The 24695-nt window shown below is 56.2% G+C and overlaps 1 protein-coding gene across 3 annotated transcripts in view; it reads left to right on the top strand.

The window, feature by feature from the left end:
* Window positions 1-24695, top strand: part of UBE3B (ubiquitin protein ligase E3B) — a 42731-nt gene that overhangs the window by 6874 nt on the left and 11162 nt on the right. For 2 of the 3 annotated variants that reach the window (XM_075534079.1, XM_075534077.1), the window contains exons 2-18: window positions 781-951; window positions 1103-1223; window positions 2352-2411; window positions 2740-2844; window positions 3934-4030; window positions 5007-5092; window positions 6976-7058; window positions 8497-8602; window positions 8860-8980; window positions 10134-10311; window positions 11994-12157; window positions 13854-14021; window positions 15847-16018; window positions 17759-17877; window positions 18478-18592; window positions 19790-19889; window positions 23174-23293. In XM_075534079.1, the coding sequence (XP_075390194.1) occupies window positions 791-951; window positions 1103-1223; window positions 2352-2411; window positions 2740-2844; window positions 3934-4030; window positions 5007-5092; window positions 6976-7058; window positions 8497-8602; window positions 8860-8980; window positions 10134-10311; window positions 11994-12157; window positions 13854-14021; window positions 15847-16018; window positions 17759-17877; window positions 18478-18592; window positions 19790-19889; window positions 23174-23293 (2076 nt within the window). In that variant the 5' untranslated portion in view covers window positions 781-790. Of the gene's footprint in view, window positions 1-768; window positions 952-1102; window positions 1224-2351; window positions 2412-2739; window positions 2845-3933; window positions 4031-5006; window positions 5093-6975; window positions 7059-8496; window positions 8603-8859; window positions 8981-10133; window positions 10312-11993; window positions 12158-13853; window positions 14022-15846; window positions 16019-17758; window positions 17878-18477; window positions 18593-19789; window positions 19890-23173; window positions 23294-24695 lie in introns of all 3 variants that reach the window. The other variant, XM_075534078.1, reaches the window with a different exon arrangement.

Raw genomic sequence — 24695 nt, 5'->3', positions numbered from 1 at the left:
GAGTTGGTTCCGCCTCATGGTGACCTGCTGTCTAACTGAATGAAGTGTCGCCCTGCCCTGCACCATCTTCATGACCAAGGGCATGTTGGGGCCCACGGTGGTCACGAGCGTCAGACTGTCACATGGAAGGTTGGACTCTTTGTCACCGATACCAAAACCACTATTGACCTTCCCACATACTGACGGACAACAAACACCAAACGCACTGCCATCGAGTCGATGCCAGCTCATAGGGACCTTCTAGGACAGGGTAGAAATGCCCCTGTGGGTCTACAAGGCTGTAACTCTTCATGGGAGTAGAAAGACCTGACTTTCCCCCACCCCCCCAGGAGCAGCTGGTAGTTCTGAACTGCTGACCTTGGGGTTAGCAGCCCGGTGAGTAACCACTACACCACCAGGGCGCCTTCACATTGCTGACAACACCATGAAATTCACTTGTCTTGCTGGGACGGTTTCCAGCAGAGTTGTATGCCCGGGGTGTGCTCCTTCTGCCAGGCGCTGTGTTGGTGCACAGTTAAGTCAGTGAGTCACAGAATGCCCTGACCTCCATGTAGCCGGTCTGTGGGCCGCTTCCTCTCACACGAAGCGGTCCTTACTTAATACAGGATGACGCCTCCCTGGCCATAGGGGGTGGCGGGGCAGTAGCTGAAAGGAAGCCTGGCCTTGTGCTGGAAGGGCAGTGTGCATCCTGGAAGGTGCTGCCGCCCACGCCGGGCACCGGCACTCCGTGACCCCCCCTCCCCCAGCCGCTTGCCCTTTGCCTTGTAGCCTCGCTGCCAGGTCTGCAGAGATGTTCACCGTGCCGCAGACCTCGAAAGCCTGCTTCATCGACAAGGCGCGCCAGGCCCGAGAGGAAAGGCTGGTGCAGAAAGAGCGCGAGCGGGCCGCCGTCGAGATTCAAGCCCACTTCCGGAGCTTTCGCTGTCGGAGCCAACTGCACCGAGAAATCCGGTGGGTGCCGGGAACGCCAGGGCACAGTGGCCATGGGCTCCCAACGAGTGGGAAGCATGCTCTTCTCTTGGTGGGCTTGCAGAGCTGCCGTGAGCCCTGGATTAAAAGTGGCTTTTCCACTGTTTGTCTGTTTGAATATGTCCCTCTCTAGGAGAGAGGTCGATGAATTTTTTGGCGCCGATGACCCCGGCTCCGGGAAAAGAAGTGCCCTTTGTATTTTCAAGATTGCCCGGAAGCTGCTGTTCGTCTTCAGGATGAAAGAGGATAACGAGGTACACGCTGCCAGCTCATGGGCAGAGCACTTCCTGGAGGCCAGGTGTCTTGGTCAACGACTCCTGGTAGAGATTTCACAAGTACGGACTGGCTTAGTCCTTATGCAGGAACCCTGGTGGCATTGTGGTTGTGCATTGGGCTGCTAACCGCAAGGTCGGCAGTTCGAAACCACCAGTTGCTCTGTGGGCTAAAGATGAGACTTTCTCTTCCTGTCAAATATACCATCTTGGAATCCCACAGAGGCAGGTCCTCCCTGTCCTCTAGGGATGCTCTCAGTTGGCATCGACTTGATGATGGCAGTGAGTTTGGGGTTTAGGGTACCCATGTGACTCTTTGAACTCGGTACTGTTGCCACCCCACTTCCTTTCCCCTGTGTTTTCCCAGGACCCATCTCGTAGGGCACTGTCAGGGGTCCATACACATTAACTATTTGGGGGAATTGGACACGTACAGGTATAAAGTAGCGAAACCATTTTTGAGACAAACCACAATATAACTCAGTAGCGGCTCACATACCACTGGTGGCCCTGTTGGGTGAGCCATGGACTGCGAATCACAAGGTCAGTGGTTCGAACCCACCAGTTGAGCTGTGTCTTAGGCCTGCCTTACCCATCACCCCGGAGGCAGGCCTTTTTCCAGTGACGCTTCCAGCCGGGGTTGACGCTCCAGTCTTGAGACCAGCCGTGAAACACACCTTACACACCCTCCATCACTCAAAATCCAAACTCACTGCCACTGAGGTGAAGCCGACTCATAGCAACCCTGTGGGGCTTACCAAAGGCTGGCAAGAGAGCACAACGCACGGGGGAGAGAGCGGGCGCACTGGTCTCTCCCTCAAAAGATCTCCCACTCTGGGATTGAATGTAATACACCACTAGCTTCAAAACCACGGAGCAGGTGACGCCAAGCCCCTCCTAGGGGGCCAGGCACCCCCAGGGGCCGCCGGTCTGAGGGGCCCCCTGCGCCCGGTTTCTCCAGCTGTGGGGAGGACAGAGCGACCACCTGGGGCGTGCGTCCCCAGGGGTGCTGCCTGGCGCAGACCCGGGCACGTGTCCTTCCCCCTCCCACGTCCCATGAAGTGTCTTGGGCTTTCCTCACTTGGGATTCCCTATCCTGACTCTCTCCAGAGATTTGAGAAGCTGTGTCGCTACATCCTGAGCAGCATGGACGCTGAGAATGAACCCAAGGTCAGTGGCTGGGGAGCTGGAGCTCCTGCCGTTAGCACTCAGAGGCCGGGAAAGTCTCCATGGGATATTAGGCTCCTGTCAGTTCCCGCATCCATGCACCTGCAAACATTCGCGTGCTGTATGATAGCTCTTTAGTCTCTTCAGTGGCCATGCAGCCAGGGGTGGTCTGCTTCTGCCACTCACTCACCAGGGAGCCTTCCTTTAGGGGGTTAGTGCTGAAGGGATGCCTTCACCCCCCTTGCCAGGGCTTGTTCACCCCCACGGCCGTGGCTGGCACTGGCCCTGACCAAGCAGATGCTCTCTAACGGTCTCCTACCCCTGCATGTAGGTGTGGTACGTGTCCCTGGCTCTTTCCAAGGATCTCACGCTCCTGTGGATTAAGCAGATCAAGACCATTCTGTGGGATTGCTGTGAATTCCTTCGGCAGTTCAAGGTAAAAATAGCCAGGCCATGGCCATTTTATAAGAGCTTCCACGTGTTTACTCCCAGCGTTTCCGGGATTTTCTCACAGGTTCTGCCTTTGGGGGTCTGTCCCTCTTCACCCCTCTTCTGGGAGCGGGTGAGGTCGACGCAGGTAGCAGTATGGGCCCTTCTTTGATGTACACTGGGAGCGCTGGGGCACTGGGCTGCCAACTGCAAGGTCGACAGTTTCCAAGCCGCCAGCTGGCCCTTGGAGAAAGACGGGGCTCTCTGCTCCCCTAAAGAGTTGCAGGCTCGGAAACCCACAGGGGCAGTCTACTCCGCCCCTGGGGACTTGCTGTGACTGGGCCTCAACTCTGGCAGTCAGTGTGGTTTGGTGTTTTGGTCTGCAGTCTGTTGACCGTTAAACTGCCTTTCCTGAGCCCTGGCAGTCCGATGGCTGGGCCCCCAGCTGCTAACCCATGTTTCCAAACCGCCCTTTCAAGGAAAAACCTTACTCAGTGCTACCGAGCTGTCCCGGCCATTACAACCTTTTCTACTCTGGAAACCACCTCCTTATCCGGCCAGGATAAAGTGTAGGCATCTGCTTGTGCAGCTTCCCGGAGATCAGGGGCCAGTATCACCCACTTTGGGAAACAGTGGCTTAAGCCTTGGAACCAGGTGGTCTCCAGGGACCGCCCCAGGTGCTCACACTGCCAAGGAGTCAGGAGTCAGGCACAACAACAGTTAATGTGCCTTCTGGATGTGGGTCCATGCACTGCTGCGGTGCCCAGGTGACAGATGGGGAAACAGAGGCACAGTGTGTGTTTGTGGGGGGGGGGGTTGTTAAGGCCCCCGGGTTTATGCATAGGTAGGTGGTAAAGCAAACTAGACCAGGCCATTTTGTTCCAAGACTCCTGAGTTCTCCGTTCCCAGGACCAGCTCCGCTTCCTCAGGCCAGCCCTCGTCTGCTGAACTCCTGCGGCATCTAGCTCCCTGAGAGGAAAGGCGGAAAGATAGGCCTGCCTTCCTGCCTCCTCTATTCGCGTCTGCACGCCCTTGGAAGTGGCTGTCTGGCTCGCAAGGGGGCGAGTTTGAGCCCGACATTCTCTGTCTTTTCCAGCCGGAAATCCTGCAAGAGTCCCGACTCATCACGCTCTACCTTACCATGCTGGTCACCTTCACGGACACGTCCACCTGGAAGATTCTCCGTGGCAAAGGTCAGTGGGCCTGACAAGGCGAGCTTTCCTCGGAGGGCATTGCCCAGGGTTGGGGGGAGGGGGTCTCTTCACCTCCCGAGGAAGTTTGTCCATTGCCGCCACCTGTACAAATGAAGGTGCCCCCGGAGAGACCCACCAGGCTGCGATGTCACTGCAGCCAGAGTACACCTAGTACAGTGCGGTGCCCTGTGGCCTCTCCCTCGGGGTTTATGCTTAAGGACACAGGCCCTTGGATCCCACTTCTGAGTCCCCGAGCCAGTTCCACCGTAGTGTTGCATTTCAGAAATGCTAAGGTGGCAGAGTCTGATTAACCCCTAACATTCGCCCGGTGACTGCCCCCTTCCCGAAAGTCGTCCTTGGCCCTATGAGCCTCATAAATTGGTTTCGTTCATCCCTTCATCAAACAGTGGGGGGATGGCGGCGGGGGAGGGGAGACAACAATATCATAATGTGTGCTGGAGACCAGGGAATGAGCCCCCCAGGAAAGACCACCGTGCTCGTGGGCTGTCACTGAATGACCTCCGCTGTGTGCCCTTCCCTTCAGGTGCCAAGTAGTGAGCCTTCTCCCGGACCCAGAATGAGTGAATGGAGTTCTCGGAGAAGGGAAGGGAAGCACAGGACAGTGCAGAGACCCTGAGCCTTGAAAGGGGGTTTCGATTAGGCCTTATCCTGGTCCCTAGGAGGCTGGGGAGGTGTTAAAAGGTACTGAGTTTGTACCCCACCATGGAGAGGAGGTCACCCCAGGGAGCAGAAAGGACCAAGCCCTTGGAGGGGAGCAGCAGGGAAGGGGCTGGAGGAACAGCAGAGAGAGCAGCTACCATTTAAAGGGTGACAGTTGAACCAGCCGTTCCAAAAGAGGGACCGGGCCAGTGTGCTGGAGCTTCTGAACCTAAGTGGTGTGGGGTGTGATTTGCCGTCCCCCCACCACACCATTCACATCACGGCCCGAGATGTGCTGACTCTTCCGTCTGCTTAGGTGAGAGTCTGCGGCCGGCCATGAACCACATCTGTGCGAACATCATGGGACATCTGAACCTGCATGGGCTTTACTCCGTGCTGCAGGTCGGTGGCCCTGCCCCTAACACGGGACCTCCGCGTCCTCCTTCACCTCTGGGGCTTGCCTTTGGAGACTGGTTCGCAGCGCTTTGCAGGAAAAGTGGGAAGCCCAGCATCCTCTCATAGTCCTCGTGAGGGGAGGGCTGGGGCCGGGGAGCCCTTTCCTGCCTCCTGAGGTGAATCTCTAAGCCAAAGTCAAACTCCTCACTGCCATCAAGTCGGTGCCAACTCACAGCGGCCCTATCAGACACGTCAGAACTGCCCCTGTGGTTCCCCGACAGTAGTGGGCAGCCTCGGCTTTCCCCCTGACGGCATGTGAGATTTCAACTCGAGAGGGAGGCCCGGGCTCCTCCCTCAGCTCCCTTTGTGGCTGTCCCCCGGCACTCTGTCTCTGCCGGGGTCCATGCTGTCCCTTGCTGTGCCAGTACGGACCTCCGAAGTCAGATGCGAAGGGCTGGTTAAAAACACTTTGGAACTCCTCACTCTGAGACCCTGCATTGACACGGCACCGGGACAGGCCAGCACCCCTCCCAGCAGCCCTGGAAGGTGCTGGGAGGGCACTAGGGATTGTTAGCCACAGCCCCCCATCTCTTTCGGGGGACACCCCCCCCACAACACAGCTGCTTTATAAAATAAGATGGCATCCTGGCATTTCAAGGCTGGTCCTTTTTTAAATCAACCAGTACGTTGCTTATTATTTTTAAGCGCACATCCCTAGAAGCGACAGAGATGAACCTGCTGACCCATTGAAGGGGCCCTAAGTGGCGTAGTTGGCTGCTCACTGGGCTGCTGACACAAGAGGAGAGTGTGAACTTAGCAAGCGCTCCTCGGGAGGAAGAGGAGGCTCTCTACTCCTGTGAAAGCACCATCCCCTGGGAAATCCTCTGCAGGGTTGCCGTGGATCGGAATCCACTCGATGGCAGTAGGGCGGGTGGCTTGGGCCGCGTCCATATTTTCTCCCTTTCAAAAAAACATTGTAATGGAGTTTGTTTTTCTTTAATCCAGTGGTTCTCAACCTTCCTAATGCTGCGACCCTTTCATACAGTTCCACATGGGGTGGTGACCCCCAACCATAAGATTCTCATTGCTACTTCATCACTGTCATTTTGCTACTGGTATGAATTGGGTGACCCCTATAAATGGGTCATTTGACCCCCCCAAAGGGGTCTTGACCCACAGGTTGAGAACCGCTGCTTTAATCCAAAAGGCTCCTTTTAGTTTTGTGCTTTCCTATATAAATCAAGGAGCCCTGGTAGCGTAGTGGTTCTACGCTGGACTGCTAACGCAAGGTCAGCAGTGTGAAACCACCAGCCGCTCCTTGGGAGAAAGACAGGGCTTTCTACCTTCATAAAGATTTACCGCCTCAGAAACCCACAGGGGCAGTTCTACCCTGTCCTGTAGGGTCTCTGTGAGTCAACATTGGCTCAATGCAATGAATTTGGTGTGATCGATTATCACACTATACCAGGGGTCCTCAGACTTTTTAAACAGGGCCAGTTCACTGTCCCTCAGACCCATTGGAAGGGCTGGACTATGGTTTAAAAAAAAACTATGAACAAATTCCTATCCACACTGCACATACCTTATTTTGAAGTTTAAAAAAAAGGTGGGGGGGCAAAAACACCCAGCAGGCTGGATAAATGTCCTCGGCGGGCAGCGGGCCGCACTCTGAGGACGTCTGCTCTATATACACACAATTTAGAAATATACTTAATTTATATATTATACGTCATTTATGTATACATTTCCTTTGTATGACTTATATCATTTACACTTGCTCATATTTATGTATGTACATTTACACACACGCACACACACATACTTTATGTGCTATGTGCAAATGACGAGAAAGTTGCTGTCACCCCTGACCAGCTCACATGGTCTTTCAGATACTGCTGACGCGTGGCCTGGCGAGGCCCCGGCCCGCTCTGTCCAAAGGCACTTTAACCGCAGCCTTTTCCCTAGCATTGCGGTAAGTCAGAGCCCACCGCTCGGGGGTCCGTGTGCCGACTTGTGTTAGGTGGGGGCTTGCCCACGAGGTCAGACTTCACTGGGGAGGTCCAGGAAGTGGCGTTCTGGGTGAGAGCCATGGTCCCTTGCTTCTCTCTCTCTCTCTTTCTCTTTCTCTCTCTCTCTCTCTCTCTCTCTCTCTCTCTCTCTCTCTCTCTCTCTGAATTCTCTGTGTCCGGCCCTCCCTGAATGTTTCTGTAATGCGATCCTTCAGAACGAATGGCCAAGATGCAAACTATATATATTTTAAGTGGCAAAGGGACACTTTGAGAGTTGGAGGAGGCCCAGGGTAGCAAGATGCAAGGGATAGTTTAGTGAGCGCAGCTTTGGAGAATTTTAGGACGTGGAGGAGCAGAAACAGTTGCCTTCCTTCTGTTGGGAGATGTGTAAAGGCAGCAGCAGCCCCCTGACTCGCAGCCACCCCATAGGACGGGGCAGGATTGCCCCTGGGGGTTTCCCTGACGGAAACCCCTGAAGGGAGCAGAAAGCCCCGTCTTCTTCCTGCAGAGCAGCTGGTGGTTTAGAACCGCTGAACCTTGTGGTGAGCAGCCCAGGGAGTGAGTACCCACTACAGCACCAGGGCCCCTGGAAAGCATGTAAGATGGTAACTCTCCCCTTGGGAAATTGTGAGAAACTGTCGTGCCCCCAAAACTTGTTCAACGGCCAAAGCAGGGAGATGTTTCTGGTTTGAGGCTTAAAGAGATCCCGGGACTGCCCGCAGTCATCAACCGCTTGGCCTCAGACCAAATGGGATACTATTCTGTGAGCCAACCTGTGGCCGTGAGCTGAAGTCGGGTCAGTTTGAGTTCAGAGTTCAAAGAGTATTTCAGGACAGTAGGCCCAAGGAGTCCTCGGGTCTCAACCAGTCCCGCAAGTCTGGGGTGCTTTGTGTCATGTTGAGGCATGTGAAATTGTGTTTTGCATTTCCCCCCCATTGTCTCAGGGCCCGCCTGTTGTGGTCCTGATTAGAATGGTCATCACAGTAGCCGGGCACCATCTAGTTGCTCTGGTTCCAGCTAGATGAGCCTGTGACTCACAGGACTGCATGTCTCGTAGACGCCTTTCTACTTGGAGCATTTGGTTCCTCTGCATGAGGCGAGGCGAGAAGCAGCCAGTTGTATCTGAGATACAGTTGCAAGCATCTAAGAGCCCAGGCACTGCTCGCCCAAGTAGGAGGGAGGGCACTGACCAAGTGAACCCCATTCTACCAAGTGAACCACTGCGTAGCCCGATTCTGAAGAGCTGCATGGCATGACATCGCATGAGTGTGCCAACATTAACTTCTCTGGTTTTCCCCTGAGACCCCACAAGGTGTTCTTAGTTGAGGGGGCCCTGGGGGGTTGCCCTCTGGTTCCGGAGCAAGCACGGACCCGTCTGAGTGAGGTGGTTTGTCTGTCTAGCCCTGTGCTTGCTGCACAATTTTCAGACAACCTGCTTCGGCCGTTCCTCATCCACATCCTGTCTGTGCCGGCCCTCGTGACCCATCTCAGCATGCTCGCCCCCGAGGTAAGTGGGCTCGGCAAGTGTCGCCCCCAAACTCAGCTCCTTCAGAGTGAGAAAGGAAATGGTTTTCTCTGCTAAGTCCCACCTTGCACCCAGGATGTTACCTCTCAGCCAATAGCCCGTGTGGGGAGACACACACACACACACACACACGCAGTAAAACAGGGTCTTGTCCTGGTCCCCCAAGAGTAGCCTGCAGGGGACTGACTTCATGCTCTGGTGGGCCCCCGCCCGCCTTAACTATCTGCACTTGTTCACAGCGGCTCACTGTCTTAGAATCTCATGACATGCTTCGTAAATTCATCATCTTTTTAAGAGATGGAGAGCGGTGTCGTGACGTGTGTGAGAGTTTGGAAGGCTGTCATACCCTCTGCCTCATGGGTGAGTTTCGTTGACGGTGTCCTGGGAACCCAAAGACGCCCGCGGGCTTTGCTTTTCCCTTGCCTTGCAGGGGGGCTGCAAGACCTTGGTGGAATATCCCACCTTTTCATGAACCTTTTGAAGCCCCCTTGCCGAGCTCGGGACTTGGCTGGGTGGCCCATTGGACAGGCGGACAATCAAATGTACAGGGAGACCCTGAAAGAGACAGGCAACTGTGCCAGCCTGGCAGCTGGCTGAGGGACCGGAGACAGCCCTCAATTGGGTCTGTTAGGGCAACCAAGGGAAAAAGGGACCTGGAGTGGTGGGTGGGACTGGCCTGTGGGGCGTGGTGGGCGGGACTTTGAGAAGGAGCTGGGCGGGGCCTGGTCCCTGGTAACAATACTCTGGTATAGAGAAAAGGCTCCTGGGGAAGAGTATTGAAAGTCAGCAGAGGCCCATCATTCTCACTGCCTGGCAGGTATAGGAAAAATGTCCTGGGCCACGTGGTAAAGGTCATTTCCTGTGGAACTCCTCCCACAGGGGATGTTCAGGGACCGTGCTACTTTCCAGACCCCCAGATCCTCTTCCAAAGGTCATTTCTTATGCTGAGCCCTGCTTTTGAGTGGCCCCCAAACCTTTTAAACAGGGGGCCAGTTCACGGTCCCTCAGACCCATTGAAGGGCAGGACTACAGTTTAAAAATAAACTATGAACAAATTCCTATGCACACTGCACGTATCTTATTTTGAAGGAAAAAAACAAATGGGGCAAAACCCCCCGGTGGGCCGGATAGGTGTTCTCGGCGGGCCGCTTGTGGCCCGCTGGCCGGAGTTTGAGGACGCCTGTGATAGTGTGATGTTGCAATGTCATAACGAACGACTCAGAGTCGGCACCTTCATACCCCCTCACGCACGTGCCCCCTCAACATTCATCTCACCCTCACGCTCAGCACGGGCCTCACAGCTCCCTCTCACACGCTCCTCCCAGTCTTCCATGCAGACACTGGCCAATGAACGAGCTTGGCTCCGAAGCAGGGCAGCCTGCTCCTGGAGCCCGTGCTCCGAACCCTGCACCCCGCGGCAGCCCCCCTCTGCATCCAGTGGAAGTTCCGGCACATGTGTAACAGCCCGAGTGACTGGTGGGCGGGCCCTTCACACACGCCTTCTGTCCTGCAGGCAACCTCCTCCACATGGGCTCCCTCAGCCCGCGGGTCCTGGAGGAGGAGATGGACGGGTTCGTGCGCCTGCTCACCCAGATGCTCTGCTACTGTCAGAAGTACGTGTCGCAGAAGAAGTCCAACCTGACCCACTGGCACCCTGTGCTGGGATGGTTCTCCCAGTCTGTGGACTACGGGTGAGTCTGGAGGCGGGTACCGTCTTCCTGCCCTTCCTCCCCCCACCACCTCCCCCTTCGCTCTTTCTGCCTGCCTGCCAGCTGCTAAGGTTTTGTTCCTTATCAAAGCAATACACACCTAGCGTATAAATTAGAGATGAGACCAAAAGACTAGAGACCGTCCCATAATCCTACTACCTACAGGCAGCCTCTGTGGACCTCTTCCAGCCTTCTCTCTGTCTAGCACGGCCACGCAAGCAATGGGTGTGCAGCACGCTGGAGTAGCCAGAAAGTGTAGGGCATGCGTGTTATTTGTGTAAAATAGAGTAAGTGCCAATAAATAAATTTATTAGCTTTTTCTTTTGGTTTTATCATTTCCTCTTTGACCTAACCCTTATTAGTGACCTAGGCTGCCAGTGAAAAACATGTATGTGTGTGTGTATGTGTATATATATATTTATATATATATATATATATATATATATATATATATATTCAATCAACCACATGAAACCAAAAGGACTACATTTGCTTTTAAAATAATTAAAAATATAAATAAGAAACTCAGAAGGCAGGAAAAGCCTGGATAGAAGGACAAATGGAAACAGAGGCAGGAGATGAGAAGGGTGCTGTTAGGTAGAGGGAATTGCGACCAGTGTCATGAAACAGAATGTTAAAGTTGCCAAATGGTAACCCAATTTTCTCTTGTCAACCTTGACCCAAGCTGCCACACAGAGTAAAAATACTAACGTTTGCCCCGGAGGTCTCCACAGCGGCTTAGGTTCCCAGTCAATGGTTTCTATTAGAGTTCATTCACTGGCATTGGGGCCAGACCTTACAGTGAGTTAACTTTCTCATTACGTCTGCTCTGGTTGTTCTGTTTCCCTAAGTTTAGTTGCCCTGCCCCCCTCCCCCAGTCTCATCTTTGTTTTCAAGTAACTATTGAGCTGCTATGATTTGGACATAACTGATAAAAAATAAGAGGCTCAAAGGAATAGAGCTTACTCCAGATCTATTTCAAAAAGTGAGATCATTAAAACAAAAACATTTCCCATTGAAAAGTATAGATTAAAACATGAGGTTAAGAGAAAAGAGATTCCAGTAAGGCAGCCTCCAGGGGTTGAAAGCCTCCCCTGGGCTGAGGTATAGAGGTACCTGGTGCAGCTATTTCCTCTTCAGAATCCTGAGGTCCAGGATTCAGGCCAGGTGCTCTGGGCAAAGACCTAGAATCCGTCGCCATACCTCATCTTCCCAGGACCTGCCTGACCGGCCGTCCTCGGGACTCCAGGGAAGACCGCTCACTGCTCCAGCCTGCAGAGCGCTGGGAGACGGAGGGTGGAGCACCTCACAGCAGTGAGGAGCATGGCTCCCAACACCACCGCCTGCTCTCTGAGGGGCCGTGGACAAGCCTCCTGACCTCTGTCCGCCTCAGAGTCCTCGCCAGACACGTGCGCTCCTCCTCGCAGCTGCCCTGAGGGGTCCCCTGAGCAAATGCAGATGTGCGGGCAAGCGGTGGCCGTGGGTGATGGAGAGGCTGAGCAGCAGGTGCAGAGACTGTCTCGCTGAGGAGGTCAGGGCCCGCACACCCCAGGCCAGCGGGAACAATGTGTGTGCTGTTCTGTCATGCGAATGCCGGCATGGGGATCATGCCGGGCCCTCACTTTCCAGCCATCCCGTACCCTGTCTCTCCCACTTTCTCCTAGCCTAAACAAGTCGATGCCCCTGGTCACCAAGCAGCTGCAGGTCCTGTGGGGCGTGCCTCTCATCCGCCTCTTCTTCAGCGACATCCTCAGCAAGAAGCTCCTGGAGACCCAGGAGGTGGCCCCCCTGCCGCCAGCGTCACCCCAGAACGTGCTTCCAGTGAAGAGTGAGTGCTGGACCTGTGGGGCTGGACGCCCCGCGACCCCTTGCGTAGACACTTGAGGAGGCTGAAGCCACGTTTGCGTTTAGTTACGACCGTGGCAGAGAGTTACGAGGGCTAGGAAACAGGCCCCGACCGTGCAAAACCAAACCCACAGCCCACGGCGCCCCCACGTGACCCAGAGTCAAACCCACTCGGGGAAAGTCGGTCCGCCAGGCCTTTCCTGGGCACAGCGGCAGACCTGTGGGTTAGCATCGGATCACACCCCGCGTATGCCTCCCAGAGACCTCACGCAGGGCCCCGAATTAGAAACACCCACCGCCATGGGTCCTAGCACAGATGCATGTCCACGGTGCGGATGTTCCAGGACCGTCGCTGTGGTCGCTCTCAACTTCACACTTGGCTCTGACCCTTCTGGTAGCCAACATGGAAAAGAGATGGATCATAGACTTTCTCACTTCTCATGAACAGGGCGGGGAGGCCAGTTTCTCCTTGGAAGTAGAACTGTTTTGCCCTCTTAATTGTAGGGCTAATAAGAGGGACACTGAGTCACGGGCGGAACCACCACCCCGGGAGCACCCTGGTGCGGGTGGGTCGTGGGCTCTGTGGACAGGTTTCTTGGTGCCGCTCACACAGCACCGGGAGCAGCAGCTGCTGGAACTCTGGGTGGCTGGCCTTTTCAAAACCCTCCGGTGCTTGGGAAGCCCGGTCTTGTAGCTGTGAGTGCCTGAGGGCTCAGTGTGTGTCACGCCTCAAACCCTAAACTCACCGCCATCCCGTTGATGCCGACTTGCAGCGACCCTCCAGGACAGGGCAGAACTGCCCCCGGGGTGTCTTCTGAGACGGCAGCTCTTTGCGGGAGCCTCATCTTTCTCCCGTGGAGTGCCTGGTGGTTTCGAACTACTAACCTTGCAGTGGACAGCCCAGCGCATTACCTCAGGAGGATGTAGAGCGGAAGGTTTAAGTCAAAAGGAGAAGACAATTCATCACCAAACAGACATGCTCTCGGTGAACTGTGTCAGTATTGAAAGTCACGCAGGCCTACTTCCCTGGACAAGCGCAGACAGGACGTCTCAGCCAGGCTCCCCCACCTTGTCTTCTGTTCCCTTAATGTGTTCTTGTGGGTTGTTGCCACAGTCAGTTCCAACCCCTGGTGACCTCCCACGTGTGAGGACAGCTCTGCAGGGGTTTAAGGGTGACCTTTCAGAAGCAGACCGCCAGGCCCTGGGAGGCACCCCTGGGAGCCACCCCTGGGAGTGTTGGAGCCTCCAATCTTACTGGTTACTGGTCCAGCACTTGGCCCCCTGCACCACCACGGACCCCTCCCCCTTAAAGGAGTCCTCTGCAGTGTGATTTCTACAAGGTCAGCAGTTCAAAGCCACCAGCATCTCAGAGGGAGAAAGACGAGGTTCTCTAACCCTATAAAGAGTTACAGTCTCAGAAACCCACAGGGGCAGCTCTACCCAGCCCTATAGAGTCACTGAGTCAGAATTGACTCGATGGCAGTGAGTTTGGCTTGGCTCGCCCCAAGACATTTTCTGAGACCCTGAAGGTGTCTGTTGAGTGAACGTGTGCCTACTGTATTTCAAGAGAGGACACTCCCAGCACCACCAACTGTATGGTGGGTGTGGTCTTCCTGGGTGGGCGGGGCTTGGCAGATCCCCTTCCCCGACCCTGCTCACTTCTCTCCTCTCCCTGCTAGATCTCCTAAAGCGGGCCTTCCAAAAGTCAGCCTCGGTGCGGAATATTCTCAGGCCTGTCGGCGGGAAACAGGTGGACTCCGCCGAGGTCCAGAAGGTGTGCAACACCTGTGTCCTCTACCAGACCTCGCTGACCACGCTCACCCAGATCCGACTGCAGATCCTCACAGGTGCGGCCCACACTGAGCAAACCGCCTGTCTTAGCAGAAAGCTTTCCTCTGCCCAGAAAACTGCGCAAAGCTGCATCGGCTCACCTCAGGTAGAGGGTCAGACCTCAGTCACCAGACTGTGTTCAAATTGCTCGTGGGAAGGCCTGGTTTCCCCTGTCTAGTGAGCGCCTGCCTGGCTGTGGTTGAAAACCCAGACAGACAGAAGCAGAAAGAAGACAATCTCTAACACCACAATCCCACATTTGCCACCGCCTGGCCACCTGTCACGGTCTGAGCATTTTATGCTGGCAAAACCCCAGGATCATTTTTATTGGCTGCATACCTAGCTCTTGGACATGCCCAACTGCCTACCTTGAGCGGGGAAGCTGGTTGGCAAAATTCATAAGAGCAAAACTCCCTTGTAAGCTGCGAACGCTATTCGCTGGGTGGAGCCTTCGTGGCTTCTCTGCTGCGTGCTATGCGGTCCCGGGCTGCGGCTGAGATGCAACCAGTTGTCATCAGGCCGATCCTGACCCAGGGCTAATATAACCAAAGACCAAGCCACCTCACTGCCATCGAGTCAGTTCTTCCTCGCGCGCCCCAAGAGGACAGGGGAGAAGCGCCCCTGTGGGCTTCTCAGACTGTGGCTCTCTGTGGGAGTGGAAAGCCTTGTCTTGCCTCTGAGGCACGGCTGGTGGTCTTGAACAGCTGACCTCACAGCTGGCAGGGGAGCAGTCCAGCCTGTAACCCACCACGCATCCAACCTACTCAGGCTGCTCACGTTGGCATTCTGTTTCTCTGCCTCCTTGGCAGTTCCTTCCACCTGCACTGCAAGCACCCCGAAGTGGCATGGAAACTTTCTTCTCAAGGTGACAGTTCTTTGCTAAAAGCCCAGACCTTCTGAGCAGGCCTTCCTTGCAAAAACGAGAAGCGTGGTCCAGACTCGGATGGCGGGCTGCGCCCTCTATTCTCAGCAAGCATTTGGGGCTCACCCTCCATGTAACCCTGATGGCAGCCGACCTATGGGCTGATAAATGCCGGCCTTCTCTTTCACCTTTTGCTTCCGCAGGGTTAAATTTCACGTCAGAGCACCTCTCCTGTGGTCCTCCATTGCCCTCCTGTTTCTGACATAAGTGGAATAAGGGAAGCAAATGAAAGTGCTTTGCTAAATGCAATTGAGCTTCCCAGGAGGTTTAAAGCAGTCAGCAAACCACAGCCCACCGGCCTGCTCCAGCCTCCCGCTTGTGGTTGTGAATAAAGCTTTATTGAAGCACAGCCACATGCATTCAGCTTTGCCTAAAAACTTTCTCGAGCCCTTTCCCGAAGGCTGTCCTGAGCCCTGACTCCAGGCCTAACTGTTAAGTCACACAGGCCTGCCCCTCTCTTCCTGGCTTTGCCACTCACTTCTATTAGCTGTGTGAGTTCAGGGCAGGTACTCAGCCTCTCTGTGCTTCGGAACGGAGAGAGGGGGGCTCTGCAGGCAGGAGCCGTCACCTGCAGCGTGCTGAGGACGAGCGTATTGGGCACATGCTCACGCTCACTGCTGTCTGGGTTTCCAGGACTGCTGATCTCGTTGGGAGTAGAAAGTCTCACTCCCGAGGAGTGGGTGGCTGATAGCTCCAAACTGCCGACCTTGCGGTGAACAGCCCAGCGCGCCACCAGGGCTCCACGCCAGCCCCTGTTCCCTGTTGGTTGTCTGCTGTTAGGTGGCCGTTTTCATTCCCGGGGCGGTGAGGACACGAAATGGCCACTCGCAGTAGCGTGGCTTGTTTCCCTAGCGGGGGGCGGGGGACAGGCTGGGCAGACGCGGCCCTCCGTGGACCCTGATGCTCTCCATCCTCTCCAGGGCTCACTTACCTGGACGACCTGCTGCCCAAGCTGTGGGCCTTCATCTGTGAGCTGGGCCCCCACGGGGGCTTGAAGCTCTTCCTGGAGTGTCTGAACAGTGACACGGAGGAGTCCAAGCCGCTCCTGGCTATGCTGGTCCTGTTCTGCGACTGCTCGCGGCACCTCATCACGTACGTGACGTTCCCTGCTGTGGGGCCCAGCTCCTCTCCCGGCGTCCGGGGAGCCCGAGCCGCGCTGTCGGCGACGGGCTGTTGCTGACCTGATGGCTGCATTCATTTCATGGGCTCCTTAGAAGGGAAGTAGATTGGGGGAGTGGGTCCCCGGGGGGGGGGGCAATCAGCAGGTATTACTTCCTGTCCTTCCAGGAAGCCAGATCAGGACCGCTGAGTGTGTGCCATGTGGGGTGTGTCAGGGGCAAGCACAAGTGGCTTCCATCGAGGACTCACTGTGCCAAGTCGCTCCATTAGAGAGTTCATGAGTCGGCCAGCCAGGGTGCACAGCCTGACTCAGCTACTCACTGTACTACCAGGAGCAAGGGGACAGGGGCTCACCCTCTGGGAGCCCCTGTGTCCTCAGCTGTAGGTGGGAATATCAGTAGCACCTGCCTCGTGGGGGGGGCATGGCGAGGAAGAGACCATGCCGGTGAGTGCTTGGCCTGGCCCGTGGCACAGGGAGGGGCTTCATCATACTGTCGTGCTGACCTAGGGCAGGCTGCTCCACCTCTCCGTGCCTCAGTTTCCTCCGGAGTACAGTGCAGGGGAGTCAGGAAAACCACTGAACCCTTCCGAGCAGGGCAGTAACAGGTCCTGTGACCTGCCCCCGTGTCTGCCGGGTGTTTCAATTCCACTGTTCCTCCAAAGGTTGGGGCAGCGGGAGAAGACAGGGTGCGCCTAGACAACTACACTCAGGCTGGAAGACATTGGTCCGAGGGGACCAGGGCCCTTGAAGTGGCAGAGGAAGGGGCCGAGCGGGCCGTTGGGAGGGACGGTGGTGTCTTCAGTTGCTGGCGAAGGATGATGTCCTGACAGGTGCTAAAGTTGTGTGACGTGTCCAGTTAGAGCTGTGTCGTTAATGATTCGTGCTTACGCTCACGTGGACAAGTGTCCGTCAGATACCCACTGAAGAGCAGCCGGGAGTCTGAAGGGACTCCCTGGAGGGGGTTGAGAAGTATCGGTGATGCCGGTGCAGGGTGCCTGTGGAATCCACCGCCACAGTTCGTCTGTGCACGGGCTCCTCCCGGAACTCCCCAAGGCTGCACACTGCGGCTCCTTCTCCAGGGGCCGGAGCTGAAGTAGAGCCACCCCTCCCCCAACTCTCTTTTCAAATTGTATATTTAACCCAGGGGTCCTCAAACTTTTTAAACGGGGGGCCAGTTCACTTTCCCTCAGACCCGTTGGTGAGCTAGACTGTAGTTTTAAAAAAAAAAAACTATGAACAAATTCCTATGCACACTGCACATGTCTTATTTTGAAGTTAAAAAAACGAGGCAAAAACTCCCAGCGGGCTGGATAAATGTCCTCGGTGGGCCGCATGTGGCCTGCGGGCCGTAGTCTGAGGACGCCTGATTTAACCTTTTGTACTACGGGAAGTGTCAGCGAGATTAAAGAAGAAGGAGGAGGAAAAACAAACCGGCTGCCGTCTAGTCAGTGGTGACCCTCAGGAGCCTGTCACCCAGCTTCTATTCCCAACCAGTTTTGTTTCATCCAGACCCTTCCGGTTCCCGGCTCCCAGGTGACTTTGAGGCAAATCCGAAACTTCCCATTTTCATCTGTGAACTCCACGGTCTAAAGGGGCGAAGAGCCGAGCTTGTTTGCACACCTTCCTTCTGTTGTCCGAGAAGCGGGGCCACACAAGTGCCTTTATTTTCCTTTGCCCAGTGGGGAACCCCGCAAATATTCTGTCTGGTTTAGGATCCTCGACGACATTGAGGTGTACGAAGAACAAATTTCGTTCAAACTCGAAGAACTGGTGACCATCTCCTCGTTTCTCAACTCCTTCGTGTTTAAGATGATCTGGGATGGAATCGTAGGTAAGGGCAAAGGCGTGGGCCCTCATTGCATTGGTGAGGCCCTCGGAGACTGTGAGCGCCCCTTGAAGCGGAAGCCCCCCCTCCCCCGGCTCTACCCTGACTGCCTGCCAGCGCCCACGGAAAGCCCTTGCTCCTGTTTATTCATGCGAATGCTCTAGCCCAGAAGTTGGGAGTGTGGCTGATAGAAGTCTTGATTTTCCCACGTGTGTTTCTTCAGGCTCTGCCTCATGTATGTGGCGAGGGCTACTCAGGACGATTCCTCTGTCCCCATGTCTGTCCTTTGGGTCCGTTGGGCTGATTTCCATGTTCTTCCAGTGCAGAGCAGCTCACACGTTAGATGAGACGTGTGTTTCCGGTGGCCCCGTGAGACCTTCCTTTAGTCACTAAGGTGGGAGGCAGCGGGAAAGGTTAGGGCTAAGTGGTCCCTTAAGTCAGGCAGGCACGTAGAGTGCCTTCTTGTGCCTGGCTTCCCATAATACCCAGAGGGAGGGAGCTCGAGGCCTTGGGGTGGACCCAAAGGGGGTGAGGGGAGGACCTCTCCCTCCTCTAGTTCCCCGTCTCCCAGCCCTGAGCTTGACTCAGCACCTCTGTGTCCTGCAGAAAACGCCAAGGGCGAGACTCTGGAGCTGTTCCAGGCTGTGCACGGCTGGCTCATGGTGCTGTACGAGCGGGACTGCCGCCGGCGCTTCACCCCCGAAGACCACTGGCTGCGGAAGTGAGTGCTGGGGTCGGGGAGCGAGCCACAGGCACACCTGCAGAAAGAGATGACCCGGGGTGACGTCCGCCCTCCGGCTTCACAAGGGGAAAGGAGAATCCAGCTCCACGTTAGCATTGTCCAAGCCTGGTTCCTGGGAGGCCAGGGTGGGCGAGCCCCAGCCCACCCCACCCTCCTAATTCTGACACACTGCCCCACCGCAGCACTCTCTCCTGTTCACCTGGGTTCCAGCCTAGGGGGCTCTTGGCTCTTGTTCCACAGGTCAGCAAACCCAGCTCCCCCAATTAAGTGCCTGGAGGTATCCCACTCCACAAGCCAGCCTCCGGGCTGGGAAGCCACTCTGCCACAGGCCCTGAGTCTTGTTCTGCTGCTTCCATGCCTCCGGTTCAGAGTTGTCTCCCGCGTCAAGGAGGTGCACAGCGCAGGGATCTCGGGATCCACAGGATGCGCTCCACTCCTGGCTCTTCTCCCTTGCTGGTAGTGAGATTCCCCATGTCTGGCTTTTTACACCCTGCAGGGTGGCAGTCACCAAGAACCCTACTGACCCTCCCTCCTTCCCTCGTCCCTTGCCCCAGCACCTCAGACGGGGCCCCAGCAGCAAAGGGCGTAACAGAGACTGTGGCCACGTAATGGACCACACTGCTGTACACCATCCACTGCCAGCAGGACCACCCCTCCTGCGTCCTGGCCTTTCATCCTCACGAAGCAAGCCCGTTTCTCTGAGGCGCTGTCAGCACGGGTCCCTCAGCAGCCGCTTCAGCTAGGCGATGCTTACATTGAACACGATTAGTGTTGCCAAGACCAGGCCACATTTCGTAAGAGTCTCCTGTCCAAACAGGCATGGGACATTCCTTCAGCTGTGCGAGGCCAGTGTCAGGGTACTGGCAGGAGTCCCCAGGGAAAGCCTGTAGCTGGATGTTTAGGGGCCACGGGGACTCATCCTGCAGGACTTGCGCCATGGGACATCAGCTCAGATGTAGCTCCAGAAGCTGTGGCTCCAGACCAGGGGTCAGCAGGTCACGGTGTAACCCTCCAGGTCACCCGTGCTGCAGCCATGGAAGGGCCGCCGTCTACAGGCCCTCCAGGCCGGTCCCACTCAGAGCACAGGCAGCAGGCAGGAGTTGGCCCTGCGCTCGACAACGGTCTTCCAGCCTTACCTGCCCCCCCTGGCCCCATGTCTTTTCTTCTTTTTTTCAGGGACCTCAAGCCCAGCGTGCTCTTCCAAGAACTGGACAAGGACCGGAAGCGGGCACAGCTGATCCTGCAGTACCTCCCTCACGTCATTCCCCACAAAAACGTGAGTTGTGCCAACTGCGGCGGGTGGCTGGCCCGGCTGCTCACCAGCTCTGGGTTCTTCCTGTGCATTCGCTCGCTCACAGCCACCCATCGCGGGCCAGTGGAGTGTCCGGAGTCTCTCTCCTAGACGTGGAATTAAGATTCCACACCAGGCTCTAGGAGATGCAAACCTCCAGCCGAGACGTCCCCGAGATTCCCCGGTGCCCAGGCGTGAGGGAGGGACCAATTAAGCAAGTGCAAGAATTCAGAAAGCGTCTCCGCCCCATCCTGGTGACTCAGAAAAGTGTGGAGCGTGCATGGGTTCCCTCTCCTTCTGCCACGTCCCTGCCTCACGCACTCCCCGCGAAAAAGGAAACGCCATGCTGTGAGTGGCGTCCTGCGTCTGAGTCTGGTTCACTCACGGTAGTTTCCAGGCTCCAACCGTGCTCCCTCGGTCTCTCTTGACTGTAACCCTCGGGAGCAGGGCAGCTGCAGGCCTTCCCTGGCACCCCAGGCGGGTTTGACTCGCCAGCCTTCACGTCCACCACCCAGGGACCTCTTCTTTGTGATAGACGCGAGCCCAGTCTTGCTCGATGCCACCTGCCGCGCTAAGGGCCAGGACGCGGGGACTGAGAGGGCCGCTCAGGAAGCGAGAGAGAGGCCGAGGGAAGACAGGCCAGGACCTGAAGCAGCTGGGAGGGAGGGGAGAGTTAAGGGGAAAGCATGTTCGAGCCCCAGGGTGAGAGACCACGGTACCGTTGGGGGCCCAGAAGTAGAGTCCAACTGGCGAGATCCCAGAGGAAGCCGTCGGGCGGGAAGCCCTGAAGCTGGCCGTGGACAGAGTGAGCCTCCTCGGGGAGGAGCTTGGGTTCGTTTTTTTCCCTCCACAGGTTTGAGTGCACATTAGGTGGGGGGTTACATATGGGGCCAATGTTTTGGTCAATGTTTTTTCATTGGACAGCTTATCCTATCTCCCAGTGGTTTGATTGTGCTCCTCCCCCCCCCTTTTGTTTCTCCATCTCCCTTCTGTGTATTAACCTTGTCCTTCACCCAGGTTCACTAACACCCTCCACCCCCCATCCACCCTTAGTGTCGCCCAGGGGGTGGCAACCTGCAGCCTGGGAGCCCTGTGCTCTGAGGTGAAACTGGAATGGAAGCTAGCCTATCATTGTTCCATTTACAGCCTGTTACCCAGATAGCGACACTTTCACTGGTTTGTGAAAGCATGGCTCTTGGGTCATTTCGAATTGTGAGAGGCGGGCCTGGCTCTTCTCTCAAAAGTTTGCCGCCCCCTGGGCTGGCCTATTGCTCCCCTTCCCTCCCTCCTCACTGCACCCCTGCGGACCAGCGTCAGAGCCCCTCTCTCCGCATGAAAGCCTTTTCTGTCTTGCGCTTTCCCTCCTCCTCCCCTGCGTTGTAACGGTGGTCCCTCTCTGGTTGACCAACTTCACTCACCACACTGCCCTCCACGTCCACCGGCGTCACGGGTTCCGCCGTGTTCTTCAGTCAAGCGTAGGCCTCCGCGTCGTGTGGGGGGACCGCTTTCTTGGCCCATTCTCCCACAGAGGGGCCTTTAGGTCGTTCTGCCTTCTCGCTGTTGTGGGTGCGGCTGCGGTGGACGTGGGAGTGCAGAGTCAGTTGTTTTCCAAATCCTTAGCTTCTCCGAGTAGTTCTTGTTGCAAGGGTTTCCGGCCCTTCCTCTCGCGGGCCCCTGTCCAGTTTGTTGGGGTCTGATTTAAAACCCGGCACTTTGCCCGCCCGGGATTCGGCCCTGTGAGGTGAGGTTCCCAGAACGTGGCGGCTGGAGTCTCTGTGCGTCTCCCATTCACCCTCGGTGCACGGGGGAGCCCTGGGGTGTCCGGGACACTCTGACTCTGCTAGGGGAACCCTGGGGACTCTGGCTCTCCATGAGAACTCCTGGCTCAAAGGCAGCTCGCCTTCCACCCTAGATTGCAAGGCAGTCTTTCCAGCGGCATTACATGCTTCAAAATGTTTGTGGGGAAATTCTGTTCTCCTCCTCCCCGCCACATCCCACCCCGCGCCACATTGGGCAGGCTAGGTTTCCTGGGTAGCTGTGATCCACAACATGCAGCCCCACAGGGCATAGGAACGGAAGGTGGTGGTATCCAGTCTGACTTCAGAAGCTGTACAGGGACCAACAGGTAGACGTGACCCGTCAGCACACCCCTGTCCTCCTTGGAGAGCAATGAGACTTCTTGTGCTGTCACATCTACAGCCTCAGAAACCCACGGGGCACCTCTGCTCTGCCCTGCCAGCTGCCCGATGAGTCAGAATCGACTGACGGCAGTGAGCTTGATTTGGGGTTTGTCTTTATTGAAGGATGAAGTTGAACATCTCTGAAATTTTTAACTCACCTGTGTTTTGCTTTGTCTTGCTCCCACGTCCTTAGGACAAGTCATCATGAAGTCAGTCAGGCTGATGCTTGCCTCATTAAAGCCTAAAGCTGCCTGATGAACGCAGCTGCTGGGCATTTCTTTGGGCCTGTCCAGAAACCTGAGAATGGGGAGGAGGGGAGGGTGCATTCAGGGGCTCCAAAACGCACTGTCATCAACCCCAAGTGACCACATAGGACAGGATAGACTTGCCCCTGTGGGTTTCCCGGACTGTAACTCTTCACAGGAGTCAAAAGCCTCGTCTCTCTTCCACTGAGCGCCTAGTGGTTTTGAACCGCTGGCCTGGCAGCCCCATGAATAACCACGGTGGCACCAGGCTGCTCCCTTTCAGGGGACCATTGAGGAGCAGTACTGGAAGAAGGGAGACACAGATTTTTAAAAGATCAAAGAGATTTATACAGTCAGGTCATTTTTTAAGATTTCTGACCGTGCAAAGGTTACTGTGGGAATGTGTCTGATTTTCAATTCATAACATTAATTTCCTTTAAGTCAGGGGCATCTCTCCTGTAGCCTCTGCACCTGGTCTGGCCACTGGGTTCCGACGGCAGATCAGTAGCTGAAAGAGGATGATTTTCTTCTTTGGTATTGTTCTAGCTGCTGCCAGACCCCTCTGTCTGGCACATTCCTTCCTGGGCGTGGATGCAGCCAGCCGTTGCCCCTAGGACAGCAGACCATCAGTTGTTACATTTTGAGGGAGAAGAATTTAGACACAGATTTTTCAACTGCCCAGGGGGTCGGCGCCCCCGACCACACCTTGTTCCAGGGTCAGCCGTAGCTCCTGCTGGGTCCTTCCACTGACCCCTCCCGTGCCGCGTCTCCGGGGGTTGTGAAATGCTCTGAAAGGGCAGCAGGGTGCTGACGGGGCTCCTGATTCCACCTTTGCTCTCGGCAGAGAGTCCTCCTGTTTCGGAACATGGTCACCAAGGAGAAGGAGAAGCTGGGGCTTGTGGAGACCAGCTCCGCCTCCCCGCACGTCACCCACATCACCATCCGCCGGTCCCGGATGTTGGAGGTAAGTAGTGATGCCCACAGGGGTAGGACCTGCCTCTGCACCAGGCTTGTCCCTCCCAGGTCCAGTGGCCCTGAAATCCAGCTCTGGGAGCAGGAATGGGGTCCTTTGTCCCATGGACTGCACTGAAGAGCTGTTTGATACGCCGGTCTCTGTTCTAGAACCTGCGGTGTAGTATTCTCTTTGCCCACCCCAGAGCCAGAGCGTCAGATGTAGTGTCCCCTTTGCCTGCCCCAGAGCCAGGGCGTCAGACTGTCTGTGGGCTCTCAAGTGCAGTTGGTATCTGGGTGCCTCTCACTCAGACTCTGCCGTCGAGTCCATGCCCACTCCTGAACACCCACTAGGACAGGGCAGAGCTGTCCCCTGCATTTCCAAGACTGCCACTCTTCATCAGGGAGAAAGCCTCATCTTTCTCCCGTAGAGCGGCTGCTGTTTCGAACTGCTGACCTTGCATTGAGCTGCCCGAAGTGCGTTCATACCCACCACCCCAGCAGGGTTCCTCTTGGGTGTTCTTAGGCAGGCCAGAGCGCCCCGCCCCAGGCTGTAAGCGCTTTTCCCAGGCTCCCCTGCAAGTGCGTGGGCTGGAGTATAGGGGTGACATTAGCTGAGCCCCACATGTCGACTATAGAACTGAGTGTTCGCCTGTGGCCCCGAACCTCAGAGACACCAGTGGCCTGGTGCAGGTTGCTGCTGCGTGAGGACTCTCTGCGTGTCCAAGCTTACCTCCCTTCATCACCACATGTGTGCCTGGACCCTGGCCTCGCACGTGCATTTGACTGGAGCAGAGCCCTGGCCACATTAACCTGACAATGTCCACTGCGGGCGGCCCACACACGTGCATTTGACTGGAGCAGAGCCCTGGCCACATTAACCCGACAATGTCCACTGCGGGCAGCCCACACCTGCCCCCCCCAGGGGAGGTAGCGCCCCCTAGTTGTGTAGAGCCAGTCTTGCCAGCCGTGCAGTTGGGGGCAGAGCCCAGGCACATCCCCAGCAGAGGCTCGGCTTGCCGCCCTGGCCCGTGCGTGTGGTCTTCTTGCCTGGCCACAGCTCCAGGAACATGCTCTGTAGTGTAGGGCAGCCAGGGGAGTCTGTGGTCTCACGTGGCCACCGAGCCACAGGACCTCTGGTATGCAGCCTCTGCTTGGACATGGAGAGAAGGGGCTGCCCAATGGGGTTATGGAGTGTCCCCTCCCTAGAACTTTGCTTATTGATCCTGACATACTGCCCCTATCTTCCAAAAAGCCCCCAGTGCCCTCACCCACTGGCCCGCCACCCCCTGGAAGAGGCTGAGGTGCCTAGACTGGGGGCACCCCTGTGAGTGGGCACTGTGTCCCCACCCCCTGCTCAGTGGTCCGGCATCTGGGAAATGCAGATGTCACTCTCACACTGAGCTCTCAGGGAC

This window comes from Tenrec ecaudatus, chromosome 16 (assembly GCF_050624435.1).
Source record: "Tenrec ecaudatus isolate mTenEca1 chromosome 16, mTenEca1.hap1, whole genome shotgun sequence".
NCBI lineage: Eukaryota > Metazoa > Chordata > Mammalia > Afrosoricida > Tenrecidae > Tenrec > Tenrec ecaudatus.
Note: the sequence above shows the minus strand (reverse complement) of the source record. Positions and strands in the feature narration are given on the sequence as shown.